The sequence below is a fragment of the Leguminivora glycinivorella genome, chromosome 15, assembly GCF_023078275.1.
Source record: "Leguminivora glycinivorella isolate SPB_JAAS2020 chromosome 15, LegGlyc_1.1, whole genome shotgun sequence".
In the NCBI taxonomy this organism is placed as follows: Eukaryota; Metazoa; Arthropoda; class Insecta; order Lepidoptera; family Tortricidae; genus Leguminivora; species Leguminivora glycinivorella.
Genome location: NC_062985.1, coordinates 6,272,585 through 6,289,254, shown reverse-complemented (window position 1 = coordinate 6,289,254; position 16,670 = coordinate 6,272,585). Strand labels below are relative to the sequence as shown.

Sequence of the window (16,670 nt, the reverse complement as noted above, 5' to 3'; positions counted from 1 at the left end):
CACGGCAAAACGGAGCGTCGAATCGACGTGATTTTTTTAGGTGGAGATAGTTGAAGGGATGGAGAGTGACATAGGCTACTTTTTGTCTCTTTCTAACGCGAGCGAAGCTGCGGGCAAAAGCTAGTTGATGATACTTGCGCAGGTTTTTAAGACAAACTATTAGTTTTAGTAAGGCAAGTAAATTATATGTTATTATTCATTATACGACGACCGGTCTGGCTCAGTCGGTAGTGACCCTGCCTGCTAAGCCGCGGTCCGGGGTTCGAATCCCGGTAAGGGCATTTATTAGTGTGATGAACACAGATATTTGTTCCTGAGTCATGGATGTTTTCTATGTATATAAGTATGTATTTATCTATTTAAGTATGTATGTCGTCGCTTAGCACCCATAGTACAAGCTTTGCTTAGTTTGGGGCTAAGTTGATCTGTGTAAGGTGTCCCCAATATATATGTCCCCAATATATATATTTCAAGGGATATAGCCGTATTCGATACACGATTTAATGAAATCGGCTCGATAGAAAAAAATTGCAAAGATTGGTCTCGAGTTCGTCATTAAACGGTTCAATTCAATTATTTACTTAGTTGTCTTCTAGAATTATTTACTTAGTTGTCTTCTAGTTGAATTCTAGAGATATTGATCAAAACGATGTTTAATTACCATTTTCAGTTTCCCGTGGGCAACAAATGACACACTGCTACAAAAGTTCAACTCCGTGCACGAAGACAACCCGTTCTACGAGAAGCCGCAACGGCGGGAACCGGCGTTCGTAGTGAGGCATTACGCCGGCAGAGTTAAATACCAGGTAACTTTTACTGCAATCCTGGACCTTATACTAATCGATAATGTCGAAAATCTCTCAGAGGTTGGGGTAACAAACACGCTTGTTGTGCTTTTCATTCGTTTTATGTACAGTCAGCAACAAAGCTATGAACTTTCACTTCCATTTTTAAATTTATTTTAAAGCTATAAATACTGTCAAAGTGTTGAAAATATGAATACAGAATTTTACTGTCTGTTCATTAGGGTCGTGTATATTCGGCATCGGCACTTGGCTGTATTCATAGCTTTGTTGCTGACTGTATGTTTGTATGGGCCAAATTTTATTTGGAAGACTGGTGAATCAATGATAAAAATGAATTTTCTTTCGATACTAAAGCATAAATAATTGCAGGTGACAGCAATGCGCGAGAAGAACTTAGATCTAATGCGGCAAGACATCGTGAGCGTTCTTAAGAACTCTTCGTTAGCGTTCGTGAGAGAGCTGGTCGGTGTGGACCCGGTCGCTGTATTCCGATGGGCCATAGTGCGAGCGTTCTTCAGGTTTGTTATTAATTATTACTCGTTTTTTTTGGAATCTATATTTCAGTTTATAAACAAGTCTTGGCATGTGACAAATTCATGTTCCAAAAATAAACTTCCGTCTACATTTTGGTCAGAAGAGTTGACTTGCCATAGAATCTAAACAAAAGTGCAAATATCGAATTATCTATGGCATAGATAATTTGATATTTGCACTTTTGTTTTCATTAATAAAGTTATTTATTTCGAGTGTGTTGGCGAAGTAACACTTTGTAAAGTGGATCTGCCGATGAATATTATAAAAGATAGCAGTGTTTTCATTATTTAGTGTAATTAACAGAAACGATTAGATAATTTGTCGACAAGTAGCTCATAAGTATGTAATGTATTACAGAGGTTACTTCGCGTTCTTGGAAGCGGGCCGCAGGCACCGCGGCCTCCGTGTGGACGGCGCCACCAGAGCGCAGCGCGGCTCCGTGCATTCACCCAACGACACCTTCCTAGGGTCAGTACCTACGCTAACCATCCCTGCACCTTGTGGTGACGTCACTACCGCTTACGACAATATCCTTATCGTAGCTGCCTCTCTCTAGATCGCTCTTCCGTACTGGCGCGATATAGAGAGACCAGCAGGACTATGATGCTTGCAATTTTATCATTTATCTACGCGGATAAAGCATCCGTCACGTTTTGGCAATTTTAGTCAGTGTGAGAGTGACAAATGTCTTATTCACCTTGATAAGTGACAAAAGTGCAAGCATGATAGCCCCGCTGGCTATGATAACAATATGAGCGTACGTGTTTGTACCTTACACGTATTGAGGTCAACATTGGCAGCGTGAAAACGCCTAAAGCTTCAGTAACTCGACATTACGTTACGTGATAATTCGAAGAGCCGTGAGTGTCGCGTTCAGTGGCGTTATAATTTAAAGATCTTGCGTGCTACGGTATACGACGTGTAACTAAAATAACTGAAAACCTGATAAATTTTACTGTCTAGACTACACTTATAGTCTAGACTTAACTTATATATTAGAATACAATAAAAAGCGTATGAAAGTAGTTCATTCGGGTCCATAGTTAACTTCGGCCTTAAATGCCGTTGAAAACTAAAAATATTAATTACTATTCACAATCAGGTTTAATGTTATTTTACTGACGCATCGTACGTACTTGCAGAAGCAACCTCACGGGTGTAGAGGCAGGCAAGCACAGGCGAGAGTCGCGGATGCGCGGCTCGCTCGCCTCCTCTGACCTTCTCGGGTGAGTTTAGTGGGAACAGTGGCAGGACTATTCCTAAAAACTAGCCGAACCAGCTTTCAGAACCAGGGCCGGATTTACCCCTTGTTGTATAGATAGATAGAATACTCTTTATTGGCACACCTCAGCAAAAGATACAGCAGCAGTAGCTGGTCCATACAAACTGATTCCCAACAGCTTGCCTAAAATTGATTACTAGTAAAGTATCTAATGTTAAGGTAGGTTTCTTTATGCTCAATGTTGCCTAGCAGAAATTTTCACCAGCCGCCACTGAGATACAGTGGAGACAAAACAAATGATTATTATTTGTGCCGTTTGTATATCCGAGGTCTTTATAGAGAGTACGTCGTAGACGTCGCATCGGACCGGTAGATGGCGCCATCGTTCGTTGTAAGTCGCTCCGGCGTCACACCGCCGCGATGTTGGTAGTCCCGTTTTTCCCCACCTGCAACACAAGGCTCCCCGCGCCCCGACCCGCCACCAGCCACCCTCATCGTTTCGTCGAACGCCGAAGTGACCGGTTGTCGCGTATTCCGTTCGAACATTTTTACAGCATGGTGTCTCGAAATTAATCTTTTAGTTTCTATTTCCTTGTTATTTCTGGTCAAACCAGAGTTATTCGTGTTTTTATTTAAAAAAGTGGCTTATAACGTTTCGGAATTATGAAATTTTTCAATTTCATCCGTCAATTCTTTCTTCCCTTTTAATTTACGCTCGTTCGTCTTGAATAATGAGATATATTATGCCTCGCTAGCGATCATTATTCGTCTTTCGAGGTTCTCACTATAGAAATGAACGAGCGGTGCTTTATGATTCTACCCACTTTTTTGTAAGAAAGTTCCATGCTGCAAAAATCGTTACCGTTAATCAGTTTTCTCTTTAAACTATTCGCATTTCCGAGACTAAAGTAGGAAGTGTTATCCGCGTATTAAAAGTTTCGCGCTAGAATATAAGCGGTAACGTAGGTAAGTTGCTCCGCCGGGGACCACGTGCTCCGGGGACCACGTGCTTCGCGACCGCTTGCTGCGCGACCTGCGGGCTGCGGCGGCGGCGGCGGCGGCGGGCGCGGTGGAGGAATACCGCGCTCCGAGGAGGTTTGAATTTCTCCGACGAATGGGTGAGCAGATTCATATTAATTTAGAAAGAACATGTTCGGTTTCCGATTCGGTGCGGAGGCCCCAAGCCACGTGTCGGCGCCGAAACTTACTGTAGCGCTGCGATAGCGCCGCTGACCGCGGCAGTGTTGTCCGCCGCGTCGGCGCCGCCGAGGTTGCGTAGAAGTTGCCTCCTCGTTAACGATGGCCATCTCTGCGGTGCCGCCGAACAACGTTGTGGCCGCCGCATAGGCGCCGCGTGCGACGCTGTAAGTATGTCTGCTGCTGCCCCGACGCGAGCGCCGCGCCGTTAGTGATCAGTCGTCAATACGCAGGCTACCAGCGCGGCCACCTTCTGCCCCCGCCACAACGCCGCGAGCCTGCTGAAGCTGTCCACCAATATCGCTGGCCGCCACGCTTATGCTGGCGCCTCGATGGTGATGCAGCGCGCTCATCTGCCGTGACAACGCCGCGATCCTACTGAAGCTGTCCACCAGTATCGCTGGCCGCCACGCTTATGCTGGCGCCTCGATGGTGATGCAGCGCGCTCATCTGCCGTGACAACGCCGCGATCCTACTGAAGCTGTCCACCAGTATCGCTGGCCGCCACGCTTATGCTGGCGCCTCGATGGTAATGCAGCGCGCTCATCTGCCGTGACAACGCCGCGATCCTACTGAAGCTGTCCACCAGTATCGCTGGCCGCCACGCTTATGCTGGCGCCTCGATGGTGATGCAGAGCGTTCGTCTGCCGTGACAACGCCGCGATCCTGCTGAAGCTGTCCACCAGTATCGCTGTCCGCCACGCTTATGCTGGCGCCTCGATGGTGATGCAGAGCGTTCGTCTGCCGTGACAACGCCGCGATCCTGCTGAAGCTGTCCACCAGTATCGCTGTCCGCCACGCTTATGCTGGCGCCTCGATGGTGATGCAGAGCGTTCGTCTGCCGTGATAACGCCGCGATCCTGCTGAAGCTGTCCACCAGTATCGCTGGCCGCCACGCTTATGCTGGCGCCTCGATGGTGATGCAGAGCGTTCGTCTGCCGTGACAACGCCGCGATCCTGCTGAAGCTGTCCACCAGTATCGCTGGCCGCCACGCTTATGCTGGCGCCTCGATGGTGATGCAGAGCGTTCGTCTGCCGTGACAACGCCGCGATCCTGCTGAAGCTGTCCACCAGTATCGCTGGCCGCCACGCTTATGCTGGCGCCTCGATGGTGATGCAGAGCGTGCGTCTGCCTTGACAACGCCGCGAGCCTGCTGAAGCTGTCCACCAATATCGCTGGCCGCCACGCTTATGCTGGCGCCTCGATGGTGATGCAGAGCGTTCGTCTGCCGTGACAACGCCGCGATCCTGCTGAACGCCGCGATCCTGCTGACTGTCCACCTGCTGTAGCTGTCCACCAGTATCGCTGGCCGCCACGCTTATGCTGGCGCCTCGATGGTGATGCAGCTCATCTGCCATGACAACGCCGCGATCCTGCTGAAGCTGTCCACCAGTATTGCTGGGCGCCACGCTTATGCTGGCGCTTCAGTGGTGATGCGGAGCGTAATACTGTTAACCGCTGCACAGGCGTCGCAATCCTTCTGCTGCGTCTGCCGTGACAACGCCGCAAGCTACTTGAAGTTTTCCACCGGTGTCGACGGCCGACACGCTGATGCTAGCGCCTTGATGTCGCCTCGATCGCACGAGGTAAGATTGCAGACGCGGCGACCTTCATCGCGCCACCGAGCGCAATACTGCGGCTGCCGCGAAGGCGTCGCTAATTTTCCTGCCGCGTTTGCCGTGACGACGCCGCGAACTCTGTTGATGCTGTTCACCGATGTAGCTGACTGCCACGCTGGCGCCGGTGCCTCCCGCGCTGACGGCGGCGACCTCGAGAGGGCCACTGAGCACGATACTGCGTGACGCGACAGGGCATCGAGACGCCTTTCGAGCTGACGACGGCCGTCTCAATCTCACCGCCGAACATAACAGCGTCTGCTGCAGTGACAAGCTGGTAAGATTGCTGATGTGGGCCCTTGGTGCTGCTAGCCGCCACGCTGATAACGCCCGTCGCGCCTAAGATGTCACGCTCACCGCGAACACTGTCTTCCCCTACAATGGTGCTACGACCACGACTATCCAGGCTCCGTCTGCTACGGTATCGCTGCTGACCAGGCTGATACTACCCTCCAATGTGACGCCGGGCGCCGCTATCAGCTGACATCCCGTACACTATGGTATCCACTCTTCTCTTTCCAGTTCCCGTGAAGTACGACAGTATTTACACTCTATTTTGACCAAGGACTCCTCCGTCGCCGAAGTGAGAACAGATAAATTCTAAAGATGCTACGTCCTAACGTGGTTTGGACACCCATAGTGGAACGAGGTAAGACGTCAATAACCGGACGAGGAGCCGAACTGCTGCGAGGGTGTCCTGACGATGTTCGCGAGCTATCTAATCGGAGAGGCGCCTCGCGAGACGACCCTGTGATTCCTGTACATCGCTCATTGTGTAGGTCAAAGACATCGTAAAGGTTTGCGGAATTAAAAAAAAAAAATCTCTTTCAGACTGTCCAGATCTGAATTCGAGCCAGCGTCCTGCATCCTGAGCGTGCGTCTGTTTACCGGGTGGACACCAAAACCGATCGGTAATCTGGCCGCGGGGGTTCCAAGTACACGACGATTTCCCGGAGGCTTGTGGCGCCCCCTGTCCATTCGAGAGATTAACTTATTCGCCGAGCCTCTAATAAACAAATTGGGAAAAATAAACCCGCTTCGCCTTAGTGAACTTGAGATTCCAGCTCAAAGCGAAAGGGGCCAGGAACTCAGGAGGACTTCAGTAGTTATCATCTGGCTCGACTATACTGAATTAATATAGTGCTTGATTCGATCGTTGAACCTGATTTCATCAATTTCACAACTTTCGTAGTCTACAGAGGAAGGTTGCACCGCTGCAGTTTCCAGCATTACCTCGTACAGCTGCCGATAGCTGTAGGCCAATCGCCCCTGTTTTGCTTGCATCTGCAGCCCGATAAGACCTTCAATAATCGGAACATTGTACGAAGTAAAGCTCTTCCGATGGAAAATAATCTTCAACAGGCGGTGGCGCTAGCGACTGAAGTGACGTGCAGCCGGATTAAGGTTCGCATAGCACTATATGCTATGCACAGTTCGGTTGTATGTTATGTTATGCTGTACGATGGCAGGATTACATCTCTTCTGTTACGAGTAACTACGACAGTAACTGCTGACTCCAACAGACTGTCGTACGAGGTCAGTATGCACCCCCTGGGAGCCAAGTAAGTGACCTTCGGTGACCTCGCCTTCTTCTGCTTCGCCCGTCATCGTACCTCTTCGTCTGCGAGAGCCCTGCATTACGTCGTACAACGGTACGTATTAAGCCTCCGCCACACATAGCGCTAACGCTACGCTATCAGCGCGCTGAATGCGCGTGCATTCCGCTCGCGTCCCGCGCGCGTTGCGCTCGCAATCAGCGCTCGTTAGTTCCCGCTAGCGCCCACTGGGCGCAACGCCAGCGTTTGTGCGGTGCACCGCCATTATTGCGCTCCGCCTACGCTCTTAAAGCGCGCATGTGTGGCGGTGTTTTAATTCACCCCTTGACCTGCTACCACGACGTGTTCAGCAACCACCAGCGATGCGACACGGACGTCTCCACCTCTCAGTCTACTCTGTCGACCTTCATTGCACGAAGTAGAAATCCGTCGCATCGGGTTTTGGATTAGGTAATGGATTACCCTAAGAGTCAATGACTGACTTGAAGAAATCGACTGATACCTCCGTCCAGTGTAGTAGCAATCGACAGCGCTCGTACTTTTCATCTTCTAGGCTAGTTTTACCGAGCGATCGGTATCCTCAAATGCCCTCACTAAAAAGAGTTCAGAGTTCAGGAGTCTCGCTTGCAACCGCGCTCGCTTGACGCGAAATAGTCTGATCGAAAATACCAGTATTGTAACAAATAGCCCTTGGGCGCGTGCGCGTGAGTGATGACCTTTTTCTGTGTTTGATATGGACGTAAGACGTTGGACTTTAAATAGTCATATCAAAGCTAATATTGATTTAGATAATTTTTACGAAGGGTTGACAAAAGCAGTATCAATTACGTTACCCTGCTACAGTACAGATAGTTACACTACTTTGACAGTTAATTTCCACACTCTGTGTCTGAAATTGGGTTTATAACCTGATAAAATAACGTGTCTGTTAATAATAATAGTGTATCTAAGGTTTTTGTATCTTGTTCACGTCAGCCTCGCCTACATCTTTTTTGGTTTTGATCTGCGATGTATAATAATGTCATTTCTCTAACTATTCGCTGACTAAAGCTAAACGTCATCACGAAAATCTCTTTAGGCGTTTCTGGCACCGAGATATTCGCGGATCGAAGGCTATTTCGACTGATACATCTGTCAAATCGGTTCAACAACTGATTCACTTATTCTTCTATGCTATGCCAATAGGGCTACCAAAGGCTTGCGCGCCAGCTGACTCGCCACCAGGAGATAATAAACAGGTCTCTATAAAGACCTCGGATATACAAACGGCACAAATAATATAATAATTTTACCTTCCAATAAAATTGTTATTATTTTGCCTGGTATATCCGAGGTCTGAGTGATGCCTTCCTGGTAGGCTTAATATACCGTCGGCACTTCTCCTCAACAATGAGGGTGGCTGGTGGCGGGTCGGGGCGCGGGGAGCCTTGTGTTGCAGGTGGGGAAAAACGGGACTACCAACATCGCGGCGGTGTGACGCCGGAGCGACTTACAACGAACGATGGCGCCATCTACCGGTCCGATGCGACGTCTACGACGTACTCTCTATAAAGACCTCGGATATACCAGGCAAAATAATAACAATTTTATTGGAAGGTAAAATTATTATATTATAAATAGAGGCAAACAGGCGATCTTACAGCTAAAGAGCGATCTCTACCAGACAACCTTTGGGTAGCGGAAAAACATATTAATCAAAAAGAGTAGGTGTTACGAAATAAAAAATCATAATTATTCTTATTTCCAACATACAAATACATAGATTGGGCTTAAGAGAGCAGACCATCTGTCAATATCTTTTTAAGATGGAGCAGGACGCAGCGAAAGATTTGGGGGCCTGAATTAACACTAGAATATTTATCTGATACCTATAGACAACCGAACGTTATCAAAGGAAGGCAGGGGATAAACTTAAAGTCCTCCTTAAGAATACGCTGTCTAGCTAATTGTTAGCAGAGGCACTCTGGTCTTGGCCCTCGATCTCATCCACCTACCCCCTACTGCTGATGCTGATGGATATCAGCAGTTTTTTCATACAAGGTTTTCATACAGTCAAAACGTGTGGTACTCGGATACATGTGTTTGATCTTTGCTGGAACTCGAGGGGTATAAGAGTGAAAATCGGCTTGCTTTCATTCGTGTGACTCTCCGCCACTGGTAGATACCCTCCCTACTCCCTAGCCTTTATAGACCTTCGGTTTTACTGCTTTCAAATTGTTGATATTACGAATAAAAATTAAAGTTATTAAAGTATTAGGTAATACACGGAAAAGTTGTTCTCGGTGGTATACATGAAGAGCCGCCATTGTATGTCCAAGCAAGAACCACACATAGGGTCACTTTCTTCCTGAAGTATAATTATTGTGAGATCAACGTAAAACCGAAGGATTATAATTTTATGAGGTTACGGCACTAGTCCCACCGCGAGCTAGTAAGCTATGAGCTATCGGCTATAAAAACGAACAAAAGATAATCACACCCGTGTAAATAAAAGAGACACGGCGATATTAATAATAGCTCACCGCTGGGCGAGTAGCTATAAACATCGCCGTGTCTCTTTTGGGAGTGATTATCTTTTGTTCGTTTTTATAGCCGATAGCTCATAGTTTACTAGTTCGCGGTGCTACCAGTGCCTACAGAAGCATCAAACATCCAAACTAACTTGCTACTTATTAATGTGTAACATGTTAACATTTTAACTGACAGCTAACCCCAACGATCGATTTAGATTTATACGCTCGCTCCCCATTTAAAGTGTTATGTTATAAGCATGTCAAAATCCCGACAAATATAAATGTTCCCGAATATATCGTGTAATTACATAAGTATTGTAAGCTTCAGCAATATTGTGACGTAATGATATGTGTCTTGTTCAGCCAACTGGCGACAGTGTCGTCAATCAATCTCGCAATCAACCGCATTGCGTAAGTGACCGACCTACGCATGCTTATATTTGTTCTATGTGCACTCTAAACGCATGGACGTCGTTTTTACCTCCGGTAAACTTAGTCACCCCTTTTATCTTTATCTAGAGGCTGTGTTTAGATAGATAGTAGCGGTTTTAGTAGATATTTTATCCCGAGAAATAATAATTGCGTCAGCTTAACGCTTCTACGCAGAATCATTTTGAATATCGACGCTTTAAACACAGCCTGACGCTCCAACGTCCATCCGGAACGACTTTCCAGTATCATAATCACCACACGTAGATCCTGCGCATATATTCACTCTTAACGGCACCAGTAATGCATGCGCGAAGCAATACTACTCACACTTTATCAGATTTTAATTTGTATAGATTTTCTGTTTCATTAATTTTGTAATCGTCATTTCCTTTCCCACCGTCCTTGCGCGCAGAACGCCCCGCGCGAGCGCCGTCACGCGGCCGGAGCGGCGCGCCGAGCCGCCTCGAGTCGGGGGGAAAGGGACAAAACATTACAGGCTCGCCGAGACCCGCACGCGCCGCCTCGAGCGCGAGCGGGACGAGCGCACGTTTGACGACACCGACGTCATGCAGCGCGCCAGCCAGATCGTGATGTACGTGCGGTGTCCGACTATATGCCCGTTGCCCGCTCTCTGTCTGTCTCGCACTTCAGCGTTCATCAAACAAACGTCCGGCGGCCGAGCGACGAACACGATCGCGTTTCCGTTTCTTTAATTTACAATCCTTACACATTCATGATCACTTGATCAGTCATTTCTTTAAAATTTTGCTTGCCGCATGAATAGATTTATTACTCTTTTTTTTGGCAAAGCCTCTGTAGTACCGTAGTACTTTTATATCTTATTATCTTAGAATAGAACGTCGTATTACTTTTAAGATTTTAAGACAAACTTTTTACTGTTGTCCATTCGATTTGACGATCTTGTTTGATGAATTCGCAGCTATTGGTTGGGGGATCTACACTTGCTCTTGTTTTCCGGTGTCGGCTATGGGTTTTAATTTTCTGTGCATTTTGTGTCATTGTGATAACTCGTCTCTATCCAGGGTTACAGCGGATTTGTGTAAACAAATTTTGGGCATTATTAAGCTATATAAATGTGTTCTAAAAATTATAGCTTATCTAAAATTTAGTGAACCTAAAGGAAAGCCTATAACTGCTATAACACAACTCAATGTTGTTAGTGTTTTCGGAAAAATCTTAAAAAGGTGATTTTCACAAAATCCTTTTTGTAAACGAAGTAAAAATTTGTCAAGTTATGCTGGTATTCTTTACGGCACTTATTTGCCTCCCGGCATTAATCTCAACAATTTTAAGAACACATTTATTCCTCACTGACTTTCAATGTATATTCGACACTGCCTGTATGCATGCGCCCCTACTCCGACGCCCGTCCTGAATCGGTATAGCGTTGCAGGAAATACAAGTCGTTCAGGCCGCGCGAGCGCGCCAAGAAGGGTCTCAAGAACCTGCAGTCCGTCAAGACCGTCGCCGGCCGCACCGCCGCGCTCGCCGGCAAGAGGAAGCAGCCGCTCACCGTGGCCGCGCAGTTCCAGCACTCGCTGGCCGCGCTCATGGAGACGCTCAACCAGGCTAACCCTTTCTTCATCAGGTAAGGGATCCGCAGAGACCATTCCAACGTTCCGACGTCGGGTCTTTTATTGGCGACGTGCGTAAAGGAGTTTCACTGATTGTCACCAAAATACGTAATCTCAATGCCAACGTTAATGCTAGCTGTGTCCGTTGGAACTAATATGACTCCGGATAATTCAACATAGAAAAGATCACATAATTAGGGCAGCATCAGTCGTGTACCTGAAGAATACCTACAGATTATATTAGTTGGCAGGGTCGCCATGATAAATTATTCGAAATACTCCTGTCAAAAATATCTTATTGGATTAAATTGCCTCGAATTAATTTCGTTGATTGGGCTTAATGAGCCTAACGATTTGTTCTTACTAGATAAAACTAATACCTCTTAAATTATTCCAAAAACCACATCTTAAAGTTTAAATTATCTTTGAAATATGATCATTCACCTAATGTGTAATCGTGTATCCCACAGATGCATAAAGTCCAACAGCGACAAAGTCCCGAACGTGTTCGACGAGGAAACCGTCCAGCGTCAGCTGCGGTACACCGGCATGCTGGAGACGGTCCGGATCCGGCAGGCCGGATACAACGTCCGGCTCACCTACGAGGAGTTCATACAGCTGTATCGAATATTGCTGCCGAAGGGGCTGCTAAGCTCGCAGATCGACGTCCGGCATTTTCTGGCCAAGTTGAACTTAGATAGGGATAATTATCAGCTCGGTAAGTTGTTTTCAGCTTCACATATACATGCGCTTATGGATGCGCTTATTATATACCATTAAATGACGTGTGAGAATCTGAGCTAATTGATGATTTATAAAAAGTAAGAGACCAAATGGCTCATGTTACAAAGCCACATGTAAAAAAACTTCTACTTGTAGCTTTGTGAAATGAGACACACCTTGGTCTGTTACTTTTTGGGTTTTTCTGCGTTATTGTTTATGATGGTACCTGCCTCGCGTGCAACTCGTCCGTGCTCGTGCGCGCACGTTTGCCACACCCGAGTCAATTTGCTCGGCAAGATGGCGGGCGGCCCTTAGTCAGCTGTTCAATATAGGTCCTCAATTAATCGTTCAAATACCTCTAAATAAAATAAATTCACTAACAGAAAATTTTGTGACACAGGTGCGACGAAGATCTTTATGCGAGAAAGTGAGCAGACGAAGCTGGAGTACAAGCTGCACCAGCAGATCATGGCGTCCATCATCACCATTCAGCGCTGGTTTCGCGCCGTGCTGGAGCGCCACCGCTTCCTGGCGCTGCGCCGCGCCAGCCTGCTCATCCAGGGCGCCTGCAGGTACATGAACATTATTATATTCCTACGGTATATTGCAGTCAGTTCACAGTCCAAACAGAGCACATCAAGGGAAAGGTCCTAGCGTGGCAAACGGTTAATGCAGGCCGGCCTCGGCGCCGCAGCGCGCGCGTTTTTTTGACAGAGGCATGTTTACGTTAAAGTTTGCTGCGACGGTTGAAGATATTTAACGTGTAAAGCGGCGTGGCCGTCGCTTTTTACCTCGGATGCGTATGCAGATGCCTGGTGCCTAGCTAAGTTACCTGATGTTGTAGTTTTCCACCACACCAGAGCATGTGCCACGATTATTGACAGATTTTATCATCACAACTGTATATCTTTAACACACAATTTCCTTCCAGACAATGGCTGCAATCGCGACACGAAGCGGCGACGAAAGTGCAAGCGTTCATCCGCGGCAGCCTCGTGCGGCGCTGGTACGTGCGCCTGCGCGGCGCCGTGCTCGCCTTCCAGGCCGCCGCGCGCGGCTACCTGCTGCGGCGCCGTCTGCCCGAGCGCAGGAGGCTGCCCGCGCCCACCATAGAGGTATGTGTGCTGTGTGAGGTGGAATGCCTGCCAAATATGTCTACTAGTATGTACTAAAAGATAGTGCTCCCTAGCTTGACATTTGAAATAAATGTCGCTGAACGTAATAAATAGTTTGTTTACGAGACATGTGCTGCCTCAGAGCAACTGATTTCATATGTCAAATTAGAGGGCATGCTGCGAGTCCAGACGGGTTTCCACTTAGCTATCATGTAAACGAATAGTGGTCTAGATTTTTCTCACGCGTGATACTTGACCGTACGACCTCAGTTTGTTAGGAGCGATGTTATCCACAGCGACAAACGACATAAAAAATATCATAGTGTTCATATGATGATTAAAGTGGGAATTCGTCAGGCCATATTGAACGATTACGAGTGTGCAGAATGTTTGTTCGTATATACGAGTTTGAGATGTATTGTAAATAAGATGTTTTAACAGTTTGATATGAATTTTCATAAATGTTCTTTAATATGATCCCTTATAACTTAAACCAGTGATATCGATGTTAGCCAATTCAATTCAGCATTGGTGAATCCTTTTATACTCGTAAACAGTAAAAGATGCAATTTTTGGTATGTTCAGGCCGATTTACTAAAACTACATAAATTAAAAAAAATGTTAATTAAATGTCGCCTACTTTTACATAAAATTAATACATTTGTACGCATGTACTTATGTACTTATTACATTCATTCATGAATGTTAATGTTAGTAAATCGACCTGTGAGACTTGTGACTAAATTTTCACCTCATAACGCCATCTAAAATGACTGTAACTAATCATAAACGAAATTCATACGAAAGTGAAGTCGTTTGATCGTATTGCATATATCTGTATATACACCGTCGTGATCCATGTGTTGACAGCATGACCGAAAAGCGGCGCTCGCGTGTGAGACCGACGGCTTCAGCAAACGGCAAAGCATCGACCAAATTAGGAATATTATTGATTTACAATTGTAAGTATTGCATATCTCAACCTTAGCTTTATGCAAAATGTAAAGTCTTAGGTAATGGCTCTTCACCCTGACTACACTTTTCGCAGTGATGGTTGGACCATGTGGACTGAACTTAGTTTTAAAATTCATATAATCATCATACATTGACGTTATCAGCGCGATACCTGTTCGCCACAGGTGCACTACACCTGCCAGTATTTTGACGGTGTTTGTCGCTTCTGTATTGGCTAAATTGGCTTACACTGCCATGAAATGTTGGCGCCCGACCTGACACTGTGTGTATAATCTGTTATTGTAATGTTTAGTGTACAATAACAATTGATAGATACGAAAAGTACGCTAATATATTATTATCATAATTTTTGATTGTGATTGACATAATTTCTAAAATGGTCCTCATTTCAAATTTCGATTAGGTATAAGTGTATGTTTTACCAATGAGCTTCACCTAACTACGAACCTAAATATGTATGAGCCATACTACAAATATGTACTAGTGAATGAGCATCGGCATTTACGACCGACGGCTCTAAAACTTTGTACGAATTCATAAACCTTGCCACTAAAATATGTCTCACGTGGTCTGTTGCGTTTTAGGAACCGGCTAATACAGGAAGAGGCGGAGAGGAAGGAACGAGAGAAAAACTACGAGTGACGCAGTCTCTGCCTATTCCCAGGTAACTCATGTTTAAATATGAGATAAAAATTTACCCTCTTATTCATAAACGGTCACTAAAGTTATCAAGCCGATGAAGTTCGTTTGTCCCTTTCGGACGTATTGGTGTGATAGAAACGGATAAACCAACTTTATGAAATGAAATGAATGAATGAAATGAAAATTATTTATTTGAAACAACAGCATACTTTGTACAATTATTGCAGTTATGACAATTAATAAATTGTTCCAAAAAGGATTCCACTCAGCATGTGTTTATCGGCTTAGACTGTAATTCAACAGTAGGTAAATTTGTGTTTTGCTTACCGTTGTAGGGTAAAAGTTGAAAGAATGACAGACAGGCGGCATATTAGCCGAAATAACAATCGTTGACTCTAAACGCTGATGGAAACGCTGTCTGTCTCTGTCGCGATAGAGATAACGATAACGGTAACGATATTATCGTAAGCATAAAGGAACACCTTTTTTTTATTTGAACTTGAAATAAAATGTTAACTACTTAAATTTATTGTAATGTGTGTGTTTCTATGTACATTTCTGAGGTTGTGCAATAAAGTGGATTTGTATTGTATTGTATTGTTTACAAGATTTTTAATTTTGGGTCTACAGTTTGGAGAAAAAGCGCGAAATCCTAATCACAGATGCGACTACCACGCAAGTAACATATGGCAAGCGACGAGTCTCCAAAACGCAGAATATCACAGAACAGCCGTTAAAACAAAGTAATTCTAGGTAAGATCAACAATCTCAAGTATTCAAACATTAGTGTCATAGTCAACCATAACTTCTCGCCGATGAATTCTACGTATATACAAGTATATTATTTGCTGTGAACTGTAAAGATCAGAATGCGTAAACAAATTTTACTGGATAATTGACTTGTAAGGAACCAACTACGCAATTGAGTCACAACCCTAAAACAGTCGATAAATCTAGTCAGCACGTCAGAAAACGCACCCACAAAACAACAATAGAATCTCGTCACTGGCGCCTGACTGCAAAATATCTATGTTTATGACTTTATGGTTGATTTGACTTGCAGTGTAAACCAGTCGGAAGCGAACGAGTCGTCTCCAGACGAGAGCTGGAGCGTGACCGCGAACAAGTACCCGCAGGGGGTGATCCCGCCTAACAAGATTACTCCCGAGGACCTGGCCAACGAGCTGCTCTGGCTTAGGATAGACCAGAACTATCTTATGGCCGAAAAGAATAAGGTTAGTGTTAATTCATTATGAATAATTTATTATTTTTAGTTAGTTATAAATAGTTAAACCTCTGGGTAAAAGCGTCTTGCACAAGTCGCACACAAGTGTGTTTTAGTTAAAAAAAAAGTGTTAGTATTTTATACCCAATAAGTGGCGTCCATTGTGGCGTGGGCGACGACTGGCAATCTGCAAAAGCACAATTTCGTTTTTTTTTTCAACCCCGTAATTGAAACTTGAGCAGTTTCATGTGCTCTACCTACCCCTTTTGGAAAAATACAACTGTGAGCGTGTATGTAGTGAGAAAGACACATATTTTTATATTATTTCACAAATATAATTTAATATGATAACGTTGTTGCATTTTAACAACTAAGATTATTACATAGTTTTACTCAATCTCCGCTGCAAGGAATCGTAATTCGTAACCAGTACACCCTTGCATAAATTAGATTAGACATTTACGTAGTGCTGCAGTGGCCGCGGATTAGTGTTGACGAGTGCACGCAACGTCACTTCT

At 45.4% G+C, this 16,670-nt stretch overlaps 1 protein-coding gene across 1 annotated transcript in view; it reads left to right on the top strand.

The window, feature by feature from the left end:
* The window catches only part of LOC125234179 (unconventional myosin-IXa-like), a 73,212-nt gene that overhangs the window by 14,454 nt on the left and 42,088 nt on the right, over positions 1-16,670 (top strand). The window contains 14 exon segments of the mRNA XM_048140386.1: positions 671-806; positions 1,176-1,324; positions 1,698-1,808; positions 9,809-9,856; positions 10,290-10,469; positions 11,292-11,486; positions 11,943-12,190; positions 12,596-12,767; positions 13,127-13,310; positions 14,181-14,272; positions 14,870-14,903; positions 14,906-14,949; positions 15,558-15,680; positions 15,991-16,162. Of these exon segments, the coding sequence (XP_047996343.1) occupies positions 671-806; positions 1,176-1,324; positions 1,698-1,808; positions 9,809-9,856; positions 10,290-10,469; positions 11,292-11,486; positions 11,943-12,190; positions 12,596-12,767; positions 13,127-13,310; positions 14,181-14,272; positions 14,870-14,903; positions 14,906-14,949; positions 15,558-15,680; positions 15,991-16,162 (1,888 nt within the window).